The 27,206-nt window shown below is 42.1% G+C and overlaps 1 protein-coding gene, 1 long non-coding RNA gene and 1 pseudogene across 8 annotated transcripts in view; 2 read left to right on the forward strand and 1 right to left on the reverse strand.

Annotated features, from left to right (window-relative positions):
* The window catches only part of LOC308648849, a 22,698-nt gene extending 18,823 nt beyond the window's left edge, over nt 1-3,875 (reverse strand). For both annotated transcript variants that reach the window (XR_014021920.1, XR_014021921.1), the window contains exons 1-2: nt 3,199-3,875; nt 2,211-2,246 (exon numbers count right to left, since the gene is read on the reverse strand). This is a non-coding gene — a long non-coding RNA (uncharacterized lncRNA). The remainder of the gene's footprint in view (nt 1-2,210; nt 2,247-3,198) is intronic.
* On the forward strand, nt 222-27,145 carry LOC308648827 (H-2 class I histocompatibility antigen, Q7 alpha chain-like). 5 transcript variants are annotated; one of them, XM_081293876.1, is made up of 6 exons: nt 230-539; nt 3,938-4,234; nt 5,662-5,937; nt 6,532-6,810; nt 6,931-7,060; nt 25,971-27,145. In XM_081293876.1, the coding sequence occupies exons 1-6, from the start codon at nt 362-364 to the stop codon at nt 26,059-26,061; spliced, it is 1,251 nt and encodes a 416-aa protein (XP_081150002.1). In that variant the 5' UTR covers nt 230-361; the 3' UTR covers nt 26,062-27,145. The 5 variants fall into 5 exon arrangements, with proteins under 5 accessions (XP_081150006.1, XP_081150002.1, XP_081150003.1 ...); XM_081293877.1 differs by lacking the exon at nt 25,971-27,145 and adding an exon at nt 9,172-9,229 and having other exon boundaries at nt 232-539; XM_081293878.1 differs by lacking the exon at nt 25,971-27,145 and adding an exon at nt 8,443-8,818 and having other exon boundaries at nt 233-539.
* On the forward strand, nt 9,296-10,047 carry LOC308648839 (nuclear inhibitor of protein phosphatase 1-like; annotated as a pseudogene). Its single transcript has one exon. The product of its transcript is annotated as a nuclear inhibitor of protein phosphatase 1-like (transcript).
* Nucleotides 27,146-27,206: the final 61 nt, after the last annotated feature.

The raw sequence follows: 27,206 nt of genomic DNA on the forward strand, positions 1-27,206 counted from the left end.
CCCCCCGTAACGTTTGTTGTTAACATAGGCATCATTTGATCTTCATGTTTAATATTGTCCCCTCATTAAACATTCATATCTACAATTTTCCAAAAGTCCCTGGTTTTTTTCCTAGGTAGGTGTAATGACATTTGTATTTGGTGAGGAAGAAGCCACAGCCCAAGGCTTCATCGTTTCTGAAACCACCCTACGTAAACCTCTTCTCTACACACCCCACCCACAGCTTCTATCTTACTGATCCTCTTAACTCTCGTTTCTCTCAGAGCGCCTCCCTCCACTTCGAGCTTATGGCGGAACTGAGTTTCGCAGTGTGGGTCTGGACTCCCGGGTGACGAGGTCAATCAACAGCACAGCTGAGAAAATGCTATCGACTTTTGTCCTCTTGCATGTGTTCCTGAGCTTCCTGAAGGGCACCCGCGCCCGTGAGTGGAACTGCAGGGGCGACAGGGGCGGCGGGCTGTCAAGAATTGTGGGAGAAACTCGAAGGGGAGAGAGAAAGACCCTAGCCCGAAAACTTCAGGGCATTTTGCAATCCCGGGGTAACTTTCCAAAATCTTAGCGATGGTTGCAGGTCCTTACTCGCCAGCCTACAGCGTCTGGGAAACAAGGGCTTTGGCAAAGCAGGGCGGGCGGTGCAGACTAGTAGGAAGCTGGCGCACCTCAGAATGCTGCACCCTGTGTGCTCAACATTGACGGTTTTGGAGCTTTAAAGCTATGTAGAAGGGCTAGGACTGGGGCTCAGTGGTAGTGCACGCGCCTGGCACGTGTGAGGCACTGGGTTCAATTCTCAGCACTGCATATAAACAAATAAAATAAAGGTCTATCAACAACTTAAAAAAAAAAAAAGCTACTTAGAAAAGAGTCACTGGGTAGAGTGCTTGCAGCGCATGAATAAGGCCCTGGGTTCAACCCCCAGCACCACACACCCACACATACACACAAGAACAAAAAAGAGGGGCTTAAGGAGGCTGATTCCTAATGGGAAGATTAGATCGACTCTAGCTAGGGAAAAGGGGACGGAGGGGGAAGGAGGGGGTGGAAGGAAGAGGGAGGGAGAGAAGAAGGGAGGGGGAGGGAAGGGAGGGGAGGGAGGGGGAAAGGAGAAGGGGAGGGGAGGGAGGGGAGGGAGGGGGAGAGGAGAAGGGGGAGGGGAGGGAGGGGAGGGAGGGGGAAAGGAGAAGGGGGAGGGGAGGGGGAGGGGAGAGAGGGGAGGGAGGGGGAAAGGAGAAGGGGGAGGGGAGGAAGGGAGGGGGAGGAGAGGGGAAAGCAGAAGGAGAGGGAAGGGGGAGGGGAGGGGGAGAGAGCTCTATATATGTAATATAAATTGTAATGCATTATTCTGTCATATGTAACAAATTAGAATAAAAAAATTTTAAAAAGAACCCAGAAACTGGGTGTCTGAACCCACTATCTCCTGCCAATGTTTTCAAAGTATCTTCCTTACTCTATTTTTTTTCTTCCTTACTTTAAAAATATTTATGTATTTATGAAATAAGTGTACATCAATACATTGGCACATTATGAAATATTTAAAAATAGAAATTCAAGCTGGGCACGGTGGAGCACAGCCTGTAATCCCAGCAATTCAGGAGACTAAGGCAGGATAATCCTAAATTTAGAACCTGTCTCAAAACCAAAAAGGCTGGCAATGCCATTTAGTGGTAAAGCACCCATGGTTCAATCCCAGTACCAAAAATAGATATTCAAAAGGATGGGATAAAAATAAAATAATTTAAATAACAGCTTTTAAAAAAAACCTCATAAAATTATTAATTATAATATTTTCAAGTGACAGCAATGTAACTATGCTTAATTATTTTTGAAAAGTATACTTTAGGGGTTGTGGCTCAGTGGTAAAGCGCTTGCCTAGCATGTGCGAGGCCCTGGGTTTGATCCTCAGCACCAGCACCATATAAAAATAAGTAAATAAAATAAAGATATTGCATCCAACTACAACTTTATATATATATATATATATATATATATATATATATATATATATATATTTTTTTTTTTTTTTTTTTTTTTTTTTAAGGAGAGTATGCTTTAGTTGAGTGTGGTGGCACAGGCCTGTAATTCATGCTACTTGGGAAGCTGAGGCAGGAGTATGGCAAGTCCCAGGGCCAGACCAGGCAACTTAGTGAGATCTTGTCCCAAAATAAAATAAGAAAGGCTGGGGATGTATAGTAGTACAGTAGTAGTGTACTTGCCTAGCATAGGCCAGGTACAGGGTTCAATTCCCAGCACTAGAAGGAAAAAGGAGAGAGAGAAAGTTATGCTTTAACAATTTGTGATACTGGGGCTGAGGATATAACTCAGTTGGTAGAATGCTTGCCTTGCATGCTCAAGGCCCTGGGTTCGATCCTCAGCACCAAAAAACAAAACAAACAAACAATTTGTGATACAGGTATTTGACAATGGTTCTGAGTTCATTTTGATCCTTGGTTTTAAGGGTAGTTAGAACTGAAAGAGATTCACTCACACACACTCACACACACACACACACACACACAAACAATATATTCACGTGGAAATGCATCATTAATGTACTCACTTGATTGTGTCTTATCCAGGAAAATTCTATCACTAAATTTATATAAAAGTTTTTTCCCCCTTAGCTACTACTTTGCCATTCTCCCTTAAACAAACTAATGAGAAGCTATTGTCCCAAGCCTGGGACAATGCAGATTTTTAGTCAACCATTATTCCAGATGTTTCTGTAAGGGTATTTTGGATGAGTTTTATATTTAAGTCAGTGGATTTTGAGTAAAACAGATTGCTTTCCATAATTGTGGCTGGGCCTTACCCAGTCAGTTGAAGACTTTAAGAGAAAAAGGCCCCTGAGGAAGAGGAAATTTTGCCTCCACAGTGACTTCAGACTTGAGCTGCAATATCAGATTTTTGTCACCAGCCTGTCTCCCCTGCAGATTTTGAATTTTCCCCCACCTCCACTGCATGAAACAATTCTCACTTGTTCCTAGAACTGCATGAGGCAGTTCCTTCATCCTAACTTTTTTTTTTCCCTCTAGTTTTCTTTCTCTGGTGCTAACTAACACAGTAGTTATAGGAACTAAGAATACAATGAGTAACAAGAAAGAAAAGTTGCTATTTCTGTGGGATTTGTTGGTAAGCTGAAAGTGAGTCCATAATCATGTGATGTCCCTTGATCCTGGAGGCAAAGTAGCAGAAAAAGCTCACCTTGCCAGCAGTGAGAGGTGGGGAGTGAGGTGGATTCTCCCAGAGGAAGTGACATTTCCGCAAAGACCTGAAGAGTGCAAGACCAAAGGTAGCCAGTAGAGATTCCAGATGAGGGACAATAAAGGATCCAAAGTTTGGGGAACAGAAGCCAGACCCAGGAGCTGGGAGAAGTAAGGCTAAAGACTGTCTGTTGTCCACTTTTTCTATAAATAAGCTGAACTATAAGAAAGAAAGTGGCCTACAGTGAGGGAAAAATGGTCTAGGGAAACACTTGCAAGACCAGCACTGGTGCCTAAACCGGAAGTGGGGGGAAGGGCCTGTGCCTCTGCGGTTGAACTGTCATGGCACTATAGCAGGGACCTGGAGGAGAAGTCTATTTCAGGCACTGTCATTCCCTGCCCTGGGGCTATTTTTAAACCTCCGGGTACTCCAGATCCTTCTTCCCAAGCCCTGATCAAGAATTTCTTCATAAAAACTTTTTATTGAGATCTTGCACTTAACATTTCTTTGTTAATTCTTTGAATTCTCTCTGAGTATAGAATGTGGAATTTGAATGCACTTGTGCTGGTGGGTTCTTCTGCACCATTATTTCCATTGTTTTATGCTATATGTCCTGTCTCTTCTATTACACACACACACACACACACACACACACACACACACACTCATCCCTCACATACTGTGAGCTAGATCCTCAACCAATACCAAAGCTTACCAGAATCCGTGATCTCTGCCTCAGGAACACACTCTCTGGAGTATTTCTACTCAGCTGTGTCTGAATCACGCCCAGGCGTCCCCAAGTTTACTGCCTCTGGCTTCGTGGACAACCAACTCTTTATTCACTTTGACAGCGAGGGGATGAAGGCAGATCCTTGTGTTGACTGGTTGAAGGAAAAGCCAGAATACTTTGATGATGAGACTAAGATCTTCAAGACTCGGATGAAGATTTTCCAGTTAAGTCTGAGAAATGTGCAACAGTACTACAACAGCAGCATGAATAGGAGTCAGAGCAAAGAGCTCCCACGAGAGCTGTCAGGTATGTGCCCAGGAGAAAGCAGGGCAAGCAGCCTCACCCCACCCCCACAGGCCGGAGGCCCTCAGCAAGTATTTTGACAAGTTCTCACTTGAGAATAAAAGCTAGCCCAGTTTGGTTCCCGGGGACAAGGTCTATGGACATTCTTAGTTCAATATTCAGCAGACTCACTGCCTTGCAGATATATACCTAGCATTTATCTTTCAGTGCTGGAGGGGGACAACCAGAAAACATGACCAAGTGTTTGTCTTCAAAGCACTTACAATTACTATGGGGAGGCACCCATAGGGCTGGAAACATGTTACTGACACTATAAGGCATCCCAAAAGATGTCAAAAGCCAGTAGCTCCTTAAATGCCAAATGAGAAGCAGAAAAATAGTTTAATGAAGTAGACAGACAAGACATCCAGTGGTCAGGGAGAGTTTCATGAATGAGATGGAACTTTGGATAGAACCTATGGAATGTGTATGGTTTGGGCTAGGAAGATAAATACATTTCATGTAGCCAGAAGTTAGGGCACAGCCAAGGGTGGGCTGGGATTGGGCAGAGTGCATTCAGGGAACAGAATGTAGCTTACTGGTCTCTAGTGTCTCCTGACTGCTTGGGATTATTGAAATAAGTTTGTAAAGGGCCTTTAAATCAGTAAGAGGTATAATGAAAGCTGAAGACTGAAGCTTTTTACCAGTTGATACTGGTAGGAGAATGTGTTCCACAGGGTTTGCCAGATCACTGGGACAGATACCAGTGTAGTCACAACCTGCAAAGGGCTCATGACATGGAAGGGGAGAGACAATGCACAAAGTTTGGTATACTTTGTGAGTGTTGGTTTAGAAGCTTGATCCTGTGGACTGTGGACCCCAAGGGAGGGCACAATTAATCCAAGCTGGGGCAGTCTCAGAGTTATTTATATTTGACTTTGAAATTCATTATGTTTTCAGCAGAAGTTGGTGCTTGTTAATGCTAAGTTTGCCTTCTTTGGAACCTCAAGGAATTAATACTGAGCACAGAGGTGTATCCTCTGACATTAATGCTGTGTACAGTGATCCTGTTTTCAGAAAGCTGGAAATTATATGATTGGAATCTGATATGATTGGAATCTGATACAATTAACACAGAAGGAAATCTATGTGGTCATGCTCTAACCTTTCCATGTACAAAAGATAGAGAGCTATGGAGGTTGAATAATTTGTCCAATTGACAAATTCATGGCAATGCCAAATCTTTTTCAAGACATCCTGGAACCCAGCATAGACCGCTCACTGCTGCAGAGCTAATGGCAAATAAAAGAGACCAGTATCAGGGACCAAAGTAAGTTGTCCAAAGTGTGAACTTCACATAAGGAGAAGCCAAGGGATCAGTTGTGGAGGGAGCAGGGACCATGATGGGGTACATCTGCCCTTACTGACATGCCTGTCTGGGGGATGGGTAGGCCTGCACACCCTTCAGTTCACCTATGGCTGTGAGCTGCAGGAAAACAACAGCGTCTGGGGGCACTGGCAGTATGGCTATGATGGCAGTGACTACCTGATCTTGGATTTGGACACTCTTCAATACACTGCAGTCTCTTCAATTGCTCGCCACACCAAGCAGAAGTGGGAGGACAATAGACATTTGGTAGAAAAAGACAAGAGCTATTTGGAAAAGGAATGCATCTTGTGGCTGCGGAGATATTTGAAGCTTGGAGGGAAGACCTTGAACCGAACTGGTAATGACCTCCCTCAGCCCACCCATTCGGTTCTTTCTTCAGAGTTGATGGAAAGCTCCCCAGGACTACCTGGGCATAGGGATATAGGCTCTCTTGTGTAGGTGAGGAGGGCCACTGTACTGAAGGGGGCTTCCACACAGCAGGAGCTATGGATTTGAGCAAGTCTCCTGGAAAATGCTGTCTGCCCGTTTTCTAAGTCCTCCCTGGGGCAAAACTGCTCTCATGACCTCTGGGCATGTTCCTAGGCTGGGGTGGGGGGGGGGGGGACGGGGGTTACACTTCTGCCCCTTTTCCACTAGAGATATGGCAGCTCTGAGCACCTATCAACATTTATCTGGAAACACTGACCAGTGGCTTGATGAGAAGATGGAGAGTCTTGACATGGCTCTTGATCTAAAAAAGAATGTTGGGACTGAGCTCTTAGGACAGTTCCTTGGATCCCAGTTTAGCATAGTACTTAGTCCACACCTGCCTAGCTGACACCCCCTGCCTTGCCCTGGTTGGTAGCCAAACCATCATGAGTTGCATTTTCTTTGTTATTAGAGTAGCTACTACAATAAGTCTTTGCATGGGTCCTCCCTGCTTTATCCACAGAGCCTCCCTCTACACGTGTGACCTACCATCCCTTCCCTGACCAAAATGAAGTCACCTTGAGGTGCTGGGCCATGGGCTTCTACCCTGCTGAGATCTCCCTGACCTGGCAGCGGGATGGGGAAGATCACAGTCAGGACATGGAGGTAGTGGAGACCAGGCCTGCAGGGGATGGAAACTTCCAGAAATGGGCAGCCGTGGTGGTGCCTGCTGGAGAGGAGCAGAGATACACCTGCCATGTGCATCATGAGGGGCTGCCTGAGCCCCTCACCCTGAGATTTGGTAAGGAGGAGTTGAAGGTACAGGACTTGTTTATTGGGGAAAGCAGGGGGCATTCCAGAAACCTTCAGCCAAGTCAGGGCTGAAAACTGGTGGTAAGAGTTGCTCACCTTCTCTTTTCAGATCCACTTTCTCAGCCCAATGAACACACCAGTGAGAAATCTAAAGCTGTAGTCACGGTAACTTTGATTGCTATGATACCTCTGCTCATCGTGGGAATTGTGTACTGGAGAAGACGTCAAGTGATGACGAGGTCAGGCTTTCCACATACTGGTGTCCTAACAGTGCCTCACCCCAAAAGGTTGAGGTTAATGTGGTAACATCCTGTGGTGTAGCAGAGCCTGGGAGGGACCTCCCTGGAGGGAGCACAGGCTGAGAAGCTGCTGGTGAAGAGAGATGCTAGAGACTCTTGCAGGCCCTAAGACTGTGCCCCAGTTCAGAGGCTGTCCAAGTCCCATGGCTGCCTCTGAACTCCACAGTCTTGATCTGGTGGACTTCCTGCTTCTCTAGGAGGGTTCTAGGAACAGGGATACATAAGGCCCAGCTAGTCCCACAGTGCCTGGGAAGTGAGTCTACTTCACATGGGACAAAATTTCTCTGGTCCTTCTCCCTCAGGTGCCTAAGTTTCCTAAAGGAGATTGAGTGAGAATAGATCAGACCCCAAGGCTGAGTTGGCAGATCTGAAGGGTGTATGTAATGGGCTTGTCTGTGTATATGCAGATGCATGAATATTAATAAGCAACTGTATGTATGTGGGTTTGTGTGAATGTGTGTGTATAAGCATGTATGGTTTTTTGTGCACACTTATGGACATACATGTGTTTGTGTGTATGTGTGTGTGTTACTTTAGGACTTCCTCATACTGGTTGTTCCACCAGGTTTAAAAAAAAAAAAACTGTTCTCCATTTGCAGGGCACCTGGATAAATGTTGGAGAGAAGAGATTCTTTGCTGTACTTAGAATAATTATGGCTCTGCTTTAATAAAACACATAATAAGGGGCAAGGAAAGAGAATTGGATTAGACAAATGGGATGAAGGGAAGGGAAGGGATATGGGAATAGGAAAGACAGAATAAATTGTATATGCAGCTCAATTCACAATAGCCAAGCTATGGAACCAAGCTAGGTGCCCTCAACAAAGGAATGGATAAAGAAAATGTGGGAGGGGCTGGGGATGTGGCTCAAGCGGTAGCGCGCTCGCCTGGCATTCGCGCGGCCCGGGTTCGATCCTCAGCACCACATACAAAGATGTTGTGTCCGCCAAAAACTAAAAAATAAAAATTAAAAATTCTCTCTCTCTCTCTCTCTCTCTCTCTCTCTCTCTCTCTCTCTCTCTCTCTCTCTCTCACTCTCTCTTTAAAAAAAAGAAAAGAAAATGTGGGAGTTTCCTGGTGTGCTTCAGGCCTGCCAAATGGGAGGGGGAGACACAGATACGGCAGCCCCAAACTCCAGCTCCAGCCTCCCACTGTTCAATTGCCCAACCTGGGCAGGTAAACCCCCACATGGTTTACATCTGGATGTAGTCAAAGGAGACAAATTAATTGAGAAACTCATTATTGGTGAGAAAAAATATTACTCATTTGGGAGAAAACTTGATTTGTGTGACTTTACCATTGACCACTAGTCTTGCTCTCAGGTTCATGCTGCATCAGTCTACCATAAGAATCTGAAGAGAGTTTTTGTGGATATCAATGCAGAATGGGAAAACAATGACTGAGATTGAGGGTCTCTGATGACTTCATGACTGTGGCATATCTGATGCCTGGGAAAGTTTCTATGCAAGGCATAGAATGCTTAGCTGCTATGGTAACACCTTGCTTGATGAGGCTCTGTGCAAGAGTCTTATCAGCTGTGGGCTGGGGATATGGCTCAAGGGGTAGCCCGCTCGCCTGGCATGCCTGCCGCCGGGGTTCGATCCTCAGCACCATAATCAAACAAAGATGTTGTGCCCGCCGAGAACTAAAAAATAAATATTAAAAAAAAATTCTCTCTCTCTCTCTCTCTCTCTCTCTCTCTCTCTCTCTCTCTCTCTTTCTCTCTCTCACACTCTCTCTCTTAAAAAAAAAAAAAAAAAGAGAGTCTTATCAGCTTTGCAAGTTTGGCCACACAGGATGTAGCACTTAACAGTACACATGCCTAGGGGGGCTCTGGGGTTGTGGTTCTGCAGTAGAGTTCTCTCCTCCTAAGTGCAAGGGGTGGGGGTAGGGGGGCTCTGGGGTTGTGGTTCTGTAGTAGAGTTCTCTCCTCCCAAGTGCGAGGTCCTGGTTTTATTTATTTATAAGTAAGTAAAATAAAGGTTTTGTGTCCAACTACCACTAAAAAAAATATTAAAAAATAAAAAACAGTACACATGGCATTTTCTTAGGTCACACTCAGTTGGAACTCACAAGCCACAACAAATTCCATAGTCTCATTTGGCACTTCCACAAGGGCACACACTGCACAAGAAACCTCAGACATTGCCATCAGCTTCGAAAGGAGAGGAAAAGATGAATGAAGATTATGAACTCAAGGACCCATTGGGACTTCCAGAGAAAGAAACTGAGCTTGATAACCTGATAGAGCTCAACACTGTCCACAAGAAGTGGATTTCTATCCTCACATTAAGGAAGGAAATATGGACATTCAGAGACCAGAGCAGAAAAGGAAGAACTCATGGGTGACTTTCAGTGAGATGATAAGATCATCAACTCAGATGATGTGGATCCCTCAGTTGGGCAATTCCGGAACATGGTGCAAACTGCAGTAGTCCCAGTGAAGAAAAAGTGAGTGGAGGGCCCTGGATCCCTGGCCTGGAGGAATGAGGGAGCAGGCACATGCAGAATTTTGCCTTTAGTGGGGGATTCTATGGGGGATTTCCCCCAACAAAGTGAAGCAGGCTCCCAGCCACATGGCATTCATGGGACAGCACTTGTGGGTGGCTTGCCCATGCCATACCTGATGTGGACTTGACTCCCATCGTGCCATCAGCAGTGAAAATGAACCACGCACCAAATCCTGCAGTCTATAACCCTGAAGCTGTTCATGAGCCCAAGAAGAAAAAATATGCAGAGGGACTTGGCTGAGCAAGAAGCCCACACCTTTCTTTCTTATGCAGAGAAAGGTTTCATAGTCATTTTAAATAAACTGCCTTGGCTCTTTCCCTGGCCTTTTATTGCCTCCTTCTTTCTTCTCCTTTCTAAGATCATTTTTTATGTGAGGTCACATACCCCAGGTTGAATCCAGAGTTGTGGAGGTAGCAGTAGCCTCACCAGTCTCAGGGTCCCCACAGTTTCTTTCTTTTTTTTTTTTTTTTTAGTGAGAGGAGAGAGAGAGAGAGAGAGAGAATTTTTAATATTTATTTTTTAGTTCTTGGCGGACACAACATCTTTGTTGGTATGTGGTGCTGAGGATCGAACCCGGGCCGCACGCACACCAGGCGAGCGTGCTACCGCTTGAGCCACATCCCCAGCCCACACAGTTTCATTTATATTCACTGTCTTTGCAAGTCCCAGGTAGCAAAAGGGTTGCCATGAATCCCAGTGTTATAAAAAATGTTTAGCATTCTTTCATTAAGCTAAGATTTAAACTCAGAAGTGTTTCCTCAGGTCTTAAGTTTTGAGATCCAATTTGTCAAAAAAGAAAAGAAAATGTGGTATGTATACACAATGGAATATTACTCAGCTCTAAAGAAGAATGAAATTTTGGCATTTGCCAGTAAATAGATGGAACTGGAGCCTATCATGCTAAGTGAAATAAGCCAGTCCCCCCAAACCAAAGGTTGAATGTTCTCTCTGACATGTGGATGCTAACCCACAACAAGGGAGGGTAGGGAGAGGAAGTGCAGAAGTTCATTGGGTTAGACAAAGAGGAATGAAGGAAAGAGAAGGGATGAGAATAGGAAAGGCAGTGGAGTGAATTGGACATAACTTTTCTATGCTCACATATGAATACACAACCAGTGTAACACCACATCTTGTACAATCACAAAAATTATATTCAGCTTTATATATTATACATACCCCATGTATGTATAATATATCAAAATACATTCTCTATCACATATAACTAAAAAAGAACAAATAAAAATTAAATGTTATATGCTTTAAATTTTCATATGCTCTAAAAGATTTGCATGAATTAATCAATTGAACTTCATAAGAGCCCTTTGGGACTGAGAGTTATCAATCCCATTTTACAGATAAGGAAACAATCCACTGAAGTTGACTCTCAGGGAACCAGGACTCTAGGGAAACTCTAGCCCAAATACCACCCTGTTATGTTGATTCCTGTACCTGTCCACTTGCCCTATTCCAAGTTACCTCTTGCTGTGGCTCTGCCCAATTTCCCTTTCCCTACCAGACACCAATACCAGATGGAATCTATTGCATTTCTCACCATTCTTACAGTTGGTTGTCTAGTGTGAAATGACACATAAGCTGATGGAATGTGCTTGCTGGAAGAGGTGACATTGGCACTGACATCGGAATCAATGGCATTTACATCAGGATGTGTGAGGCGGACTGTCTGGAATGTTGAAGGAGAAAGACCAGCAGTGGCCAAGTAGATGAGTCATCACTGCTTTATTTCACAGCCCCAAAGCCCAGCTTCACATGGATCCAAGAAACATTAAGTGCCCCTTCCAATCCCTGCTGCGCTCTAGGATGGACCGGAAGGAGCAGCCTAACCACACCCTTGCCCGCCTGCATGGCTTCAATCTGAGTGTCAGCCACAGCTGGGGTCTTACCAAATGGATGAAATGTAAGAGGATCCACTTCTAAGCTCAGGTGATTGTTGGTAGAATTCAGTTCTTATGCATTGTTAGGCTCACAGCCTCACTTAGTTGTTGGCTGGTGACCAGACATGGAACTCAGTTCATTGACATGTGGACACCGAACTCAGTTCATTGCCATTTGGACATGGAACTCAGTTCAGTGCCATGTGGATCTTTCCATTTCAGCAGAGCTTGCAAGCAGAGAAGGCAGAAAACAACATCAATACCAGGAGTGGTGATGCATGTCAGTAGTCCCAGCTACCTAGGAGGCTGAGGCAGAAGGATTGCAAGTTTGAGGCCAGCCTGGGCAATTTAGCCAGATCCTGTCTCAAAACAAAACAAACAAACAAAAAACAGAAAGAAAAAAGGGCTGGGGATGTTGGTTAGTGATAGAGTGCTTAACTAGCATATGCAAGGATCTGGGTTCAATGCCCAGCACGGGGGGGGGGGGGGGGGGGGGGCATCACCTGGCAAGACAGAAGTCACAACCTCACATGATCATGACACTTTTGCCATAATTCTGTTGTTTAAAAGCAAGTCATTGGTCCCACACACTCCCAACATGAGGAGATTTCACAAGGGCATGAAAACCAGGAGGAAGTTCACTGGGCAGCATCTTACAGTTTGTTTGCATCAGGAGGTTCTTGGTGAGAGACAACAGGAACAGGAGGTAGTGAGGCTCAGGACAGGTTTGCTCACCTTAGTCCCACAATAGATTCTGAAATGTAATCCCAGTGATTCAGGAGGGTGAGGAGGAGGATCACAAGTTCAAGACCAAACTTAACAACTTAGTGAGACCCTCAGCAACTTGGAGACCTTATCTTAAAATAAAAAGGGCAGGGGATGTGGCTCAGTTGTAAAGCATCCCTGGGTTCAAACCCCAGTATCAAAATCATACACAATGGCCCTATAACTCAGCTGCAGCCTCTGCTGGGTGTGGTCTGAGAGCAGTGTAAGATATTTGGCCCATCTTATTTTTGTATCTGAGAAACACAGGTGGAATACAAATAGACAAAAATTTCCAACCTTGTGGAATATATATTTTATTGGGTAGAAGCAAGACTTTATACTACAAACTTAATGTATTTGTTCCTTTTGCTGATATAAATAAAAGTTTAGTAGCTTAAGCACACACACACACACACACACACACACACATTTATTCTCTTTCAGCTAGCCCTAGAGATCAGAAGTTTAAAAGCGTCCACAGGCTTCCTTAGTGCATTGATACCAGAGGTTCTGGAGGAGAATCCCTTTTCCTTGTCATTTCCGGCTTCTGGAGCCTGCCCACATTCCTTGGCTGGAGATCCCTTCCTCCATCTTCAAAACCAGCAGCACAGAATCTTTTTTCCCCTCTGAACCTCTGCTTCCAACTTTTCCTCTTTTTTTTTTTTTAACTTTGACTTGCCTGCCTCCTCTTTTTAAAATTTATTTTTTAAGTTTTAGGTGGACACAATATCTTTATTTTATATTTATGTGGTGCTGAGGATCGAACCCAGTGCCTCATGCATGCTAGGCGAGCACTCTACCACTGAGCCACATCCCCAGCCCCACTGCCTCCTTTTATACAGACTTTATGATTACATTTTATACTACAAACTTAGTGTATTCGTTTATGATTACCTAGCTAATCCAGGAAACCTTCTCCATCTCCATATCCATAACTACTAAATCTGCAAATTCCCTTTTGTCGTATGAGGTAATATATTCATAAGTACCAGGGATTAGGATGTGGACGTCTTTGGGAGCTATTATTTTGCCTACCAAACATACTTTAAAAATTCAAGTTTTGGGCTGGGGATGTGGCTCAAGCGGTAGCACGCTCATCTGGCATGCGTGCGGCCCGGGTTTGATCCTCAGCACCACATACCAACAAAGATGTTGTGTCCACCGAGAACTAAAAAAAATAAATAAATATTAAAAAAAAATAAAAATTCAAGTTTTATATTAGAAGCTGATAAGAACTAGAGGAAAAAATATAGCAGAGAACATGATCCAGGGTGTGGGTTTATGGCGAGAGAGAAGATGGCTCTTTTATTAGAATGACCAGTATGGAACTCATTTAAGAGATGACTGGTTTGTAAATGGAATCCTTAAGGATCATTCCAACACAACTATGTAAGTTACTCAGAGAGCCATATGAAATTGAAGGAGTCATCGAGTTCATAGATTCTAGGAAAGACAGGCATGGCGCACCAACAGAAGACCATGGGAGGAGTTCCCAGAGAGCAGGCTCATCCAAGCAGGTGGGAAGTGAGAACGAGAACCCAGAGTAAGTGCCCCTCATGGGATTCAGGGTGAAGTACACAGCAAAAGGAATGAGGGGATTTTGCTGGTTTATTTGAATGTTTTCAGGTCATGATTAAGGGAGACTAGCTGAGGAACTTGTGGCAGGGACCAGCCTTATCACACTGGTGCACATGGTTCCCTGGGTGGGGGTGTTCATAGTCTGTTTGTGGTGAGGTTAAATCATCAAGAAAATAAGAACTCTTAAAATTTTATGATATAGTGACCACTGAGGAAAGATTCAAAGAGCATGAAGAATCATCCCTGGTGTCAATGCACTAAGGAAGAAGCATGCTTGTGTGTTTCCAGAAGAGCAAGGAGGCCTGGATGGCTGAAACAGAGAGCAAGGAAGATAAGTTCAGAGCTACAGTCAGAACATGTAGGCCTTGAGTGAGTTTCTCTGAGTACACAGAGAAGTTAGAAGACAGTTTTGAGAGCCAGGCAAGGTGGCACACACCCATAATCCCAGAAGTTTAGCTGGCTGAGGCAGGACAATTGCAAGTTCAAAGCCAGCCTCAGCAACTTAGGGAGACCCTATGCAACTACAGTTGAGACATTATTTCAAAGTAAAACGGAAAGGGCTGGGGATGTGGCTCAGTGGTAAATCGCCCCATGTTAAATCCCCAGTGCCAAAAAATAAAATTAAAAATCAACGAAATTGACAGAACTTCAGTTAGATTGACTAAGATTTTAAAAAGGGAAGACAAAATAACTAAAATCAGAAATGAAAGTGAGAGAATTATTACCAATTCTAAATGTAAAAAGGATTATCAGATAACAAGTATTATGAACAAATGGTATACCAACAAATTGGATAACCTAAATGAAACTGACAAATTCCTAGAAGTACTACCTACTAAGAGAGAACCATGAAGAAATAGAAAACTTGAATAGACCTAAACTAGTAGGAATATCAAATCAGTAATCAAAAGCATCCCAACAAAGAAAATCTCAGAACTATATGGCCTCATTGGAACATTAAAAAAAATAATATCTATTCTTTCAATTTTTTTCCCAAAAATTGAAAAGGAAGGAATACTTCCTAATTATTCTATGAGTCCAGCAATTCCATGATTCTAAAGCCTGACAAATATACTCCAAGAAAACTACAGATTAGTATCCCTTATGAGCATTGAACTATACACAAAGGGGCTATGGTAGAAGCCCCTTTGTGTATAGTTCAAGTGGTAGAAGGCTTGCCTAAACATGTTTGAGGCACTGGGATTGATTCTTAGCACCACATAAAAAATAAACAAATAAATAAAGGTATAAACATTTAAAAATTATAAAGAAAAAAAAGAAATATATACAACAAAAACTCACATTATTGTGATTAATGGACACAGTGGCACACATGTAATTCCAGCCTCTTGGGAGTCTGAAGCAGGAGGATCACAAGTTTGAAGCTAGGTTCAGCAAAATAAAACAAAAAACAGGGTTTGGGATGTAGCTCAGAAGTAGAGCACCCCTTGGTTAAATTCCTATTACCTTAAAAAAATCAAACTGAGGTGCTGGGGTTGTGACTCATTGGTAGAGTGCTCCCCTAGCACGGGTGAGGCCCTAGGTTCAATCCTCAACACCATATAAAAATAAATAAATAAAGGTATTGTGATCATATACAACTAAAAATATTTTTTTAAAAAAATTACACTGAACTCAGTAGCATATTAAAAGATTTGTGCAACACAACCAAAGGGCATTTACTCATGGAATGCTACCATGTTTCAACATACAAAAATCCATCAGTGTGGGCTGGGGGTGCTCAGTGGCAGAGCACTTGCCTGGTATGCAGGCAAGGCCCTGGGTTCAATCCCCAGCACTACAAAAATAAAATAACACATTTTATTTTTAGTACATGATTATCTGAATTAATACAGAGAAAGCATGTGACAAAATTCAATACCCTTCCATGATACACAACACACACACTGAAAACACTAGGAATAAGGACACTTCCTCAATATAATAAAGGTCATATATTCAAAATCCACAGCTAAGATCATAATAAATGGTAAAAAACTAAAAGATTTTCCTTTAAGATCTGGAAAAAGGGCTGGGGTTGTGGCTCAGTGGTAGAGCAATCGCCTCGCACATGCAAGCCCCTGGGTTCAATCCTCAGCATCACATAAAAATAAATGAATGAAATAAAGGTATTGTGTCCAACTACTAAATTAAAAAAAAAAATCTGGAAAAAGACCAGATCTGCTTTTCCCACTTCTATTCAATATAGGATTGGAAGTTCTGGCCAGTACAATCATGCAAGAAAAGGAATTTAATATCATCCAAACTAGAAAGGAAGAAGCGACCCCCCAGGTGCTGGTGAGCACTCTGAGAATGTCACTTAGGTTACACTGGCTGATACTGCTGCTCAAGTCTTCTGTATTCTTCCTGATCATTTGTGTTATTTGTTCTATCAGTTCTGGCAAGGGATGTTAAAATGTACAACCATGAGCTATGAAAAAAAAAAAAAAAGCAAAATTATCTCCTTTTGCAGATGACATGTAGAAACCCCTAAAGCTTCCCAAAGAAATAATTGTTAGAGATAATGAGTTCAGTAAAATTGGAGAACACAAAATCAACATACAAAAACCAGTTGCCTTTCAATGCACTAACAATAATACAAAAAAGAAAATGAAGAAAACAGTCCCAGTTATAATACCATAAAAATGGTAAAATACTTCAGCATTAGATTAATCAAGAAAATAAATGACTTGTACAATGAAAACCATAGAGCATTACTGAAAGAAATTTTAAAAGACACAAATAAACAGATATCTTGTGTTCCTGAATTTGAAGACATAAATGTTGTTAAGATGCCAACACTTCCTGTGTTAGCTTTTCATTGTTGTAAAATACCTGACACAAACAACTTAAAAGGAGAATTTATTTATCTTGGCTTTTGGTTTCGGAGGTTTCAGTTCATGATCAGCTGACTCTGTTGTTTTTAAGCCCAAGAGAAGCAGAATATCATGCAAAACTACTTAGTTCATAGCAGTCAGGAGGCAGAGGGAAAGAGGAAACTGCTCAGAACAAAATATTCCCCAGTCATAGTGCCTCCCCCCAAGCTACTTCCTCTAACTAGGCCCCACCTCCTACAGCTTCTACCAGCTCCTTATGATAATCCATTCAATTTGTTAATCCATCAAATGAGTCCATTAATGAGGTTACAGACCTCATGATCCAGTCATTTCCTAAAAGCTCTACCTGTGAACATTGCTGCATTGAGGATCAAGTCTTCAAGTATATGAGTCTTTGGGAGACATCCCAGATCCAAATCATAATACTACCTAGAGTGATCTGCAGTTTCAATGCAGTCCTTGTAAAAAATCTCAGTGACATTTTTTTTTTTTTGGCAAAAATAGAAAATGCCTTCTAAAATTCGCATGTAATCTCAAGGTATCACAAATAGTCAAAATAATCTTGAAAAAGAAGAATAAAGTTGAGTGATTTTCAAAACTCATTATAAAGCTACAGTAATGAACATTAGGGACAGGCAAGGCAAATCTGTATTCAGAATATGTGTCTACCCTTGTGAAGACAAATTCAATGATGCAACGAGTCTAATCAACCTGCCACTAAGTGACTTGTTGATTTTTCCAGGAATTCTGGCCAAATTGGAGACTCAACCTCATCCTTCACGATTGACTGGTTAGGTGCTAAACAGTGATGGAGCATGACCTACTTTAGTGAGGGGAAGTCTATGTTCAGGAGCTCATGTTAGTCTCTGTTCTTGGAGCCATGCTTTCTTTGAATAATCCCTAGAGGAGCTGGGTAAAGAGGCTGATATCTCCTGGATAGATTCCTTTCCGCTGACTGTTGAGTCTTCTACTCACAGAATGCCTTCTAGTGGGCATTCAGGAGAATCAATATCTTTGTACCCTTAGCAGTCCAAACTTCTTTATCATCAATCTTACAATCTTTATCTTTCCAAGTCCCATGACTACTCACTCAGTCAACACATTTGTGTCTTAATGAATCAGTACAAATCTGTACTCGATTATCTCTTCTTCTATTTGAAGTCGACAAGCAGATATCCTGCTTAAAGTTCTGCCTGTTTGGAAGATTTTCCTTCACCAGCGCCTCCTGGCACCACAGCTGAGAATAGCTATAAAGTAACAGTTGTCCACTTTCAGTTGATGTCAGAGTATCATGCAGGAAAAACCCATAGAAACTACCGTGAATTCAAAGAGATTACATTTATAACCAAACCTTAATAAGTCTCCACTCAGGGCTGGGGTTGTGGCTCAGTGGTAGAGCACTCATTCAGCACATTCGAGGCCCTGGGTTCGATTCTCAGCACCACATAAAAATAAGTAAACAAAATAAAGGGGCTGGGGATGTGGCTCAAGCGGTAGCACGCTCGCCTGGCATGCGTGCGGCCCGCGTTCGATCCTCAGCACCACATACAAAACAAAGATGTTGTGTCCGCCAAAAACTAAAAAATAAATATTAAAAAAATTCCCTCTCTCTCTCTCTCTCTCTCTCTCTCTCTCTCTCTCTCTCTCTCCTCTCTCACTCTTTAAAAAAAATAAATAAATAAACAAAATAAAGGTATTGTGTCCAACTACAACTAAAAAGTAAATATTAAAAAACAAATAAGCCCCCACTCAGAAAATAAATGGTCCAAGATAGCCATATTGGGTTTCTAAATGATACATCAATTCTGAGATAGGTTCTAAAAAATCCCACAAAGTCTGAGTATTTTCATTTTTTATTGTACAGTTGCTCTCAGGGAAAAGCTTGAAGTGAGAGTCATAGTGAAACATGCCCCCATCACAGTTTTCTAGTTCAAAAAGACTGCCCATCAATCTAGAAGTTATGAATCAGCTGGTTCTGGTTATGAATCAGCTTAATTAGGGAACTAGATGAGAGTTTGTAAATTCTCAACATGGTGACTCATCAAATTTATGCCCATCAAACCTAGAATACTTCCTGGGTGGGGGTTGTGGCTCAGTGGTAGAGCACTCGCCCAGCACCTGCAAGGCCTTGGGTTCCATCCTCAGCACCACGTAAAAATACATAAATAAAATAAAGGTATATTGTGTCCAACTAAAAAAAAAAAAAAAAACCTAGAACAATTCCACCTATATATATCAAGCAGCACCTTAGTAAACTGTCCGTCTAATTTATTTTTATTTCCTAGGGACCATGATTAACTGTCTCCACAGAACCTCACATGATTACCACCACTCTAATCTGAGGCTTGTTATGGTGACTATATCTCTCTTTCACTGGATGATAAATGCCATACCCTGACTTCTGCCACTCTGAGATCCCCTTAGGTTTCCATTAATATTAGGGAACCCAGCTGCATTCCTGCATGCCTTGATGAAAAGAGTGAACTCCGGGCTTTCCTGTAGGTCATAACTAAGCAGATTGCATATAATAGATGATTTCTCACATCTCCCTCTCCTCAAGCTTCTCTGTTATGCTGCAGAAATTCTGGTATTTCAACCTCACTGACCTGTCAAATGCAGACTTTAATTAACCAATTCAGCAGACAGGTGCTCAAGGTAACGCATTACATTTTATGTCTAAGATGAGGGCACCCATAGTGACAAATTCAACTTGACCTAGTCTTATATTTTGTCCTTAATTAACACCCTGGAAATCACTCCTCTACATGTTTCCAAGACTGTGTCCATTCAAATTAGTGACATCCTACTACTCTTTGGTGTAGGGCTATCTCCTGATAGAGCAGGCCTGTCCTTCTATGTCTGAGAAGTACAGTAATCTACCTTTCATTACAAGCTTAGAGGTAATGAGAGATGATGAGGGGGATTCCTGAAGAGAATCAGATCCTCTTATGAAGCAAGATGTTATTGAACATTTAATATGCAGGGAAAGGGTGATTTCTTGAGAAAGGAAAGGAAAGAGGGATAGGAAGTTTCAGAGTTCTTCCTCAGTGTCTTTAGCTTGGCATATTGACATATAGGGTTTCATATTTAACTGGTACTGTGACACCACCATTGTTAGACTGAGAAAGGGGGTTTGGTTCTCAGCTGTATAACCTTTGTACCTACAGAAGGCATGAAAAGTTTTCAATTTATTCTTGTCACTCGATCCTCTTTGGAAGTAGTTATTCCATACCACACTATTTGTAATCACAGTACCGAAAGCTACAGCGGCATGATCTTAAAGTATCTTGCACTTCATTCCAAACCATTACTGTTGAATTCCAAACAAAAATGTTATCTGGGCACTTTTCCAATATGTGTTATGCTGAGATTGCAATAAATCACTGAGTCCATCTTAAAGCAAGAGGTAGAACCATTTTTATTCACCAGCTATCGGCCAAGGGACAGGCTACAAGTTTATACCCTTCAACCTCCCCTAGGGGTTAGAGTACACCTTTTATACCACAAGGAAAGCATGTCAGTACATTAGTCATAAATGGCTGTTGCTATGATTCAAAACCATGAACAAACATCATGAGATTTAAAATCATAAGCAGAAGTGGGTCAAAATAACCCTAGTTGAGTACAAGTTAAAGAATGGTTACTAGTCCGGACAGTCATTCTCTGACAGGGTACATTATCCAAGAAAAATGGGAACCAAAAAGAGAACAAATTTACATTGTGTAAGAAGTGCAGAAACATTTGCATTTCTAAGCAGAGTGTGCTAAGCAGGATCAGGATGACAGAGGCAAAATTTTCTCATGGGAAAAGCATGTTTTACATGACATGGAGTCTCAGGGTAAAATGGAGTCTGTTTGTATATATATATATTAGCAACCCAATCCTAGACTTCCATTAAACATCTGTTCCCCTGGGGCCACCCTGATACAAAGTACTGTTAGTAGTCAGTGTATCCGCAGGAGGTAAATAATACATTCAAGTAGGGAAACCAAGAAGAATCTAATGAAATTACTATTTACAATGGTGTGAGCAGTGTTAAGGAACACAAACAAAAAGATCCTGAGGCACCCTGGGAGAAGCCAATGCCTTACCATCCTCAGACCTGAAGGGGAAAGAGGAGGGAACAGTTATCAGACCTTGACACAGAGGGGTAACCTGATAGGAGGGCAGAACCAGAGACTGCAAGCTCTGACTGAGGAATTTCACAGTCTAGCAGGCTGGGATGTTATGCTCTCTTAGTCTCCAAACTCTTGCCCATGCCTCCCATTGGCCAAATCCCTTGGGCAAAGGAAATTTGGTACAATCTGTAAAGTCCTGCCTAAATAGCGTGGAGAAGAATGATCTGGAAGAGCAAATCATGTAGCCAACACAGAGGACCGGCTTGACATGATTTCCAAACTCTTTTTCTGTAGGAGAAATATAAGCTGCTGAGAAATCCATCCACTCTAATGTTATTACTTCAATTCCAAGCTCTTTAGATATACTATTAAATTTTCTATGCTTAAATACATAGTAATTCCTTTATGAACAAATGATTTAAAATAATTTACACAATCTTAAATTTATATCCTCAATCGCATGTTTTAATTTGGAGAATTAGATAGTTCCAATTTAAAACATTTAGAGCTGGGCATGGTGACACATACCTGTAATCCCAGCAATTCAGGAGAATGAGGCAAAAGAATTATAAATTCAAGGCAAGCCTCAGCAACTTAGTGAGACCCTAAGCAACTTAGCAAGACCCCATCTCAAAAAGTAAAAAGGGGTCAGGCACAGCAGCACACGCCTATAATTCCAGTGGCTCAGGAGGCTGAAGCAGGAGGATTGTGAGTTCAAAGTTAGCCTCAGGGGCTGGAGATGTGGCTCAAGCGGTAGCGCGCCCATCTGGCATGTGTGCGGCCTGGGTTCGATCCTCAGCACCACATACAAAGATGTTCTGTCTCTGAAAACTGGGAAATAAAATGTTAAAAATTCAAAACAAAAAAAAGTTAGCCTCAGCAAAAAAGGTGCTAAGCAACTCAGATCCTGTCTCTAAATAAAATACAAAAAAGGGCTAGGGATGTGGCTCAATGGTCAAGTGCCTCTAAGTTCAATCCCTGGTACCAAAAAAATAAGTAAAAAGGGCTGGGATTTCTGGGATTTAACTCAATGTTTAAATGCCCCTGGATTCAAAAAAAAAAAAAAAAAAAAAAGCTAAGGACCCATGATAGGGCTGAGCGTGTAGCCAGTGACAGAGATCACTTGCCTAGCATGCCCCAAGTCCTGAGTTCAGTCCCCAGTACCACAAAAACAAACAAACAAAAAAACTAAATAAAACCAATCAAGTATACACAAAAAAGTGGGCTATATTATTTCGGATACTGTTTCTTCTACTTTCTTTTTTTTTTTTTTTTTTTTTTTTTTTAAGAGAGAGAGAGACAGAGAGAGAGAAAGAGAGAGAGAGAGAATTTTATTATTTATTTTTTAGTTTTCGGTGGACACAACATCTTTGTTTGTATGTGGTGCTGAGGATTGAACCCGGGCCACACCCATGCCAGGTGAGCGCGCTACCGGTTGAGCCACATCCCCAGCCCCTCTTCTACTTTCAATAGATCAAACAAAAGCAATCATTAAAGTATTTTCAAGGTTCTGCATCTTATGTACGTTACTAAAACACTTGTAAGTAAAATACCTGAAGTTTCATTGATAATGGTTAACTTATAATCTTTTTTAAAAAAAATTTTCCTCATTTCAGTAGACACACATTCTCAACAAGTTATTATTTGATTTATTGATATATATATTTATTTTTGAGAGAGAGAGAGAGAGAATTTTAATATTTTTTTTTTTTCAGTTTTTCAGCGGACACAACATCTTTGTTTGTATGTGGTGCTGAGGATCGAATCCCGGCTGCATGCATGCCAGGCGAGCGTGCTACCGCTTGAGCCACATCTCCAGCCCTGATTTATTGATTTTTTTTTTTTGCTCAGTTTGAACTATATAGGCGTGTGTGTGTATATACATGTGCATGTGTGTGTATATACATAATACATACATATATTTTTATTTTATTTATTTATTTTTGCAGTATTGGGTATAGAACAGGGCCTCACACATGGTAGTTAATCATTTTACATGCCCAACTCTTGAGCTATACTTTAGATGGTGTTTAAATTCTGCTACTAAGGCTGGGGATATAGCTCAGTTGGTAGAGTGCTTGCCATGCATGCACAAGGCCCTGGGTTCAATCCCCAGCAGCATTCCCCCCTCCCCCCCCAAAAAATCTGCTAGTACCGACTTCTGCTTACAGGTAGGATATATGTGACTATAAGAACAGTTATAGAGGGGCTGGGGATGTGGCTCAAGCGGTAGCGCGCTCGTCTGGCATGCGTGCGGCCCGGGTTCGACCCTCAGCACCACATACCAACAAAGATGTTGTGTCCGCCGAGAACTAAAAAATAAATATTAAAAAAAAATTCTCTCTCTCTCTCTCTCTCTCTCTCTCCTCTTTAAAAAAAAAATAATAAGTTTGAGGGTCAACATGGACAAATTAGTTAGTGAGGCCTTGTCTAAAAATTAAAAAAAAAAAAAAAGAACTGATTGCAGAAAATAAAAATCACAGCTTTAAAGATGACAGAGAGAGGGAGCAGGGCATGGTGGTGCATGCCTGTAGCCCAGGTACTCAGGAGCCTTCTGCAGGAGGATCACAAGTTCGAGGCCAGCCTGTGCAAGTGAACAAGACCCTATCTCAAAATGAAATAAAAAGGAAAAATAAAATAAAAAGGGAGTAAGAAAGACCAGGGTGAAAAAGGCAGAAACGAGGAAACCAGGCAGCGAGAGAGAGTAGCATCTCTCGCTAGGTCCTAGAGCAGGTTTTGGTTCCCGCACATAAACCCAGGGTCATGTAGTTCCTTGAAAGCCTCTGCCCTTCCCTTGGCCTCCTGGACAGAATAGCAAGGGCCGGGCACGCTGGGGGTGCTAGAGCTGGCCATGGTCCTGAAGGTCTGTGGGCACTGCCAAAGGTCTGCGGGAGCGCGCGGCTGGTACCTGCTGCTGGACTGGTGCTACTTCAAGTTCAACGCTGGCCACATTGCCGGCTCCGTCAACTTATGTGGCTCGACATCTAGTGTGGCACCAGGCCAAGGGCGCCTTGGAGCTCGTGGTGCCCAACGCTGAGCTGCGCTGCCGCCTACTGGCCAAAACCTACTATGCCGTGGTGCAGCCGGACCACCTCCTCAAAGGAGGATATGAAGTTTTTTCAGCTTCCTGCCCAGAATGGTGCTATAAACAGTCCACCTCCATGGGGCTTAGCCTTCCCCTGAGTACTAGTGTCCCTGACAGTGCAGAATCCGGATGCAGTTCCTGCAGCACCCTGCTCTAAGATCAGAGTGTCCCAGTGGAGATCTTGCCCTTCTTGTACCTGGGCAGTGCCTACCGTGCTTCCCATGAGGACATGCTAGATGCCTTGGGCATCACTACCTCGATCAATGTCTCAGCCAATTGCCTTAACCATTTTGAAGGACACTAGCAGTAGAAGAGCATCCTTGTGGGAAACAATCACAAGGCAGGTCTCACAACTCCTGATACAATGAGGCAACTGACTTCATAGATTCCATCAAGAATGTGGGAAAAGGGTGATGGTTCATGTCAGGGGGGCATTTTCTAGTCAACCACCATCTATCTCACTAACCTCATGAGGACTAACCAGAAAAAAAGAAAAAAAAAAACTAGAAAAGGCTGTGTTTGTGAAATAGAGAAGCTTCATTTCCCCAAACTTCAGCTTCATGGCCCTACACCACCAGGTGCATGATCCTGCCATGCCTGTGCTTGGTCAAGGCGCCTTCACCACCACCATCTTCAACTCCCACTCCTCCATCCCTGCCCACTCTGTGAACAGTGCCCTCAGCTACTTTCAGAACCCTATCATTACCTCCCCCAGGTGCAAAAAGGCCATGGAGGTGAGGACCTTCACATCCCACCAAGGACTGCAGACTCTTCCTTCAGAGAAGGAAATGCATTCACACCAGGGAGGGGCTCATGAAGTCAGATCCTTATTTAATTTCACCAGAATTCCACTGGATTCTAATCAGTCATAATGCTAACATATCAAGACATTTGCTGAACTCAGCATGCTTTGGGGACCAATATATAGTGGGTACATCAAGTCCCTCTGACAAGACAGAAGAGAAAGGACTTGGCATGTGAGCCAATTTTTGTGTTTGAGTACTGTACTATCATAAATAAATCCTAAGCAGGTATGCTTTCAGCATTAATGAAAAACACCAATGTTCGTTTATTTTTTAGATGTCAACAGTTGTATGTTTGCTGATTATTTATGACCTAAATAATATATTACTTCTAAGAAGAAATTTTGTTACTTAAGGATGACTTTTTAATACAGCAGAATAAACAATGGCATTTCTATTAAAGAAAATATGAAATGGCTAGGGATGTTGATCAGTGGTAGATGCCCCAAGTTTCAATCCCCAGCACCACAAAAATAAAATAAAGACAGCAGAGAGTTGCAGAGGTAACCAGACTAAATGAACTAAAATTCTAAGGAGGAAAGAGTTCCCAGATAAGCTATGGAAACTGGTCAATTTTTCCTGAGGCAATTTGCTGATTCTGCCACAAGTTATGGATTAAGATTGGCCTAGAATCTAATTTAGAAAATTGAAACAAAATACAGAGGGAGAAAGGAACAAGTTAAATGACATCATAGAAACAATGACACAAATCCAAAATGTAGAGCATTCTTATAAGACACTGACCTAGTCTCTTCAAATAGTCAATTCCAAGAAGAAAAAAGACTGGAATGCTCTAGATTAAAGAGAAAAGGGGAGAGGAGAGGACAGTTTAAATAACGCAGTGTGTGGAATTTGAAAACCTTATATCTCAAAACATATTGAGTGCTGTAAGAATTTTGTCAATTATACTTTAATAAAGCTCAAAAAAATTGAAACCTAATAAAATCAGAAAAAATAATAAAAAATTTTTAGAAATGCATTTAAGTTCATAAACTGTTAGACTTAGGAATTAATTCATTAGACATAATTGTACTGTGATTGTGTAAGAGGTATATATGAAGTTATTTAGATATGAATGATCATGATGTCTTCAACTTGCTTTCAAATGTTCAGAAAAGAAAAAGAGTAAATAGGCAGGTGAATAGTAAGATGGGTAGAGGTTAGTGAGGCAAAATGGCAGGGCTCACTGAATCTTTATGTTATGTGTTTAGGTATTTTTTTTAGTGGTGGGGGAACATCCTTCAACATTTATTTATTTTAGTTTTTGGTGGACACAACATCTTCATTTTTATGTGGTCCTGAGGATGGAACCCAGCACCCCGAGGACACCAGGTAAGCACGCCACCGCTTGAGCCACATCCCCAGCCCGCGTTTAGGTATTTATTGTCCTTTTTCACTGTGTGTTAGGAGATGTTCAAAATAAAAAGCCAGAAAGAATTTCCAAACTATTTGTGGATTTTTTCATAACAGAAGACATTCCAGGCTGCAGCTCACTAACGTGATTTCTTTTTTGTTCTTCTGAGGAACAAAAATATTCTCATTTATAATATTTCAAAAGGCACATTAAGAAACATATCCAAACTTTGTTGTCTCTTTGTTCAAGTTCGGCTTTAATATTTTATTAAAAATTCTTGAATTTGTAAATATTAAAACACTGAAACTTGCTACTGGCACAATAATGACAATGTACTAGCAACAAAATCAATAAAGAAACTAAATTGTTTAGAAGCAGTAGCAGCTCCACAGTTCAAAGGTAATTTAAAACAGGCAGTTTTAGTGTTTCATAAAGAAAGTGCAAAGCAATCTCTCAGCCTGCAGTGATGCTGCCGCACTGGCAGATGGCGCTGCAAAGCTTCTCAGGTGCAGCGGGAAGCCCACTTACGAATTATTTTTACTGCTTACTGCAGTTACTCTTACACTACTTACTAACTGGTACAGAAGTGTTTTAATAACTGGTTGAGCCGTACCAGTGCAAGACGGCTGAATGTCAGCGCTGTTTCCTCCTCTTATGACAGAAGCTACCCAGCTCCTGCCTGAGGCTACTCCTGCACTGGGATTCCAGGACCACCCTGCCTCTCTCGGAGGCTTGTTCCATTACCAATCCCCACCTTCTTGAATTTTCAACTTTTCTCTTCCACTGTGCTTTCTGCCTAAAAGTTTAAACACTCCAAACTCAATGTTCTGTTTCCCTATTTTTTTTCATCGCCATCACAAACTTCTTGAAATTTATATCCCTACTTCCAAAGCCTCAACTTTCCTTCTCCAACGGAACTTAACTCATCCTTTGCTGCCAGTGAAAGCTCTTCATTCTTTGTGTCATCACCATCAGCATTCTGTGCCCAATCTTTGTTCTTCCCTTGGTTTCATGGCTCTCCACTTAATGTTTCTTTGGTCTCACTGGATCCTCTCCCACCCACCTCCACCCCCACCCCCACCCTGCCCTTTCATACATTATGCACTTTCTTCCTCATGCTACACTCTCTCTGTACATGACCTG

The sequence above is a fragment of the Spermophilus citellus genome (assembly GCF_964194105.1).
Source record: "Spermophilus citellus genome assembly, chromosome: 5".
In the NCBI taxonomy this organism is placed as follows: Eukaryota; Metazoa; Chordata; class Mammalia; order Rodentia; family Sciuridae; genus Spermophilus; species Spermophilus citellus.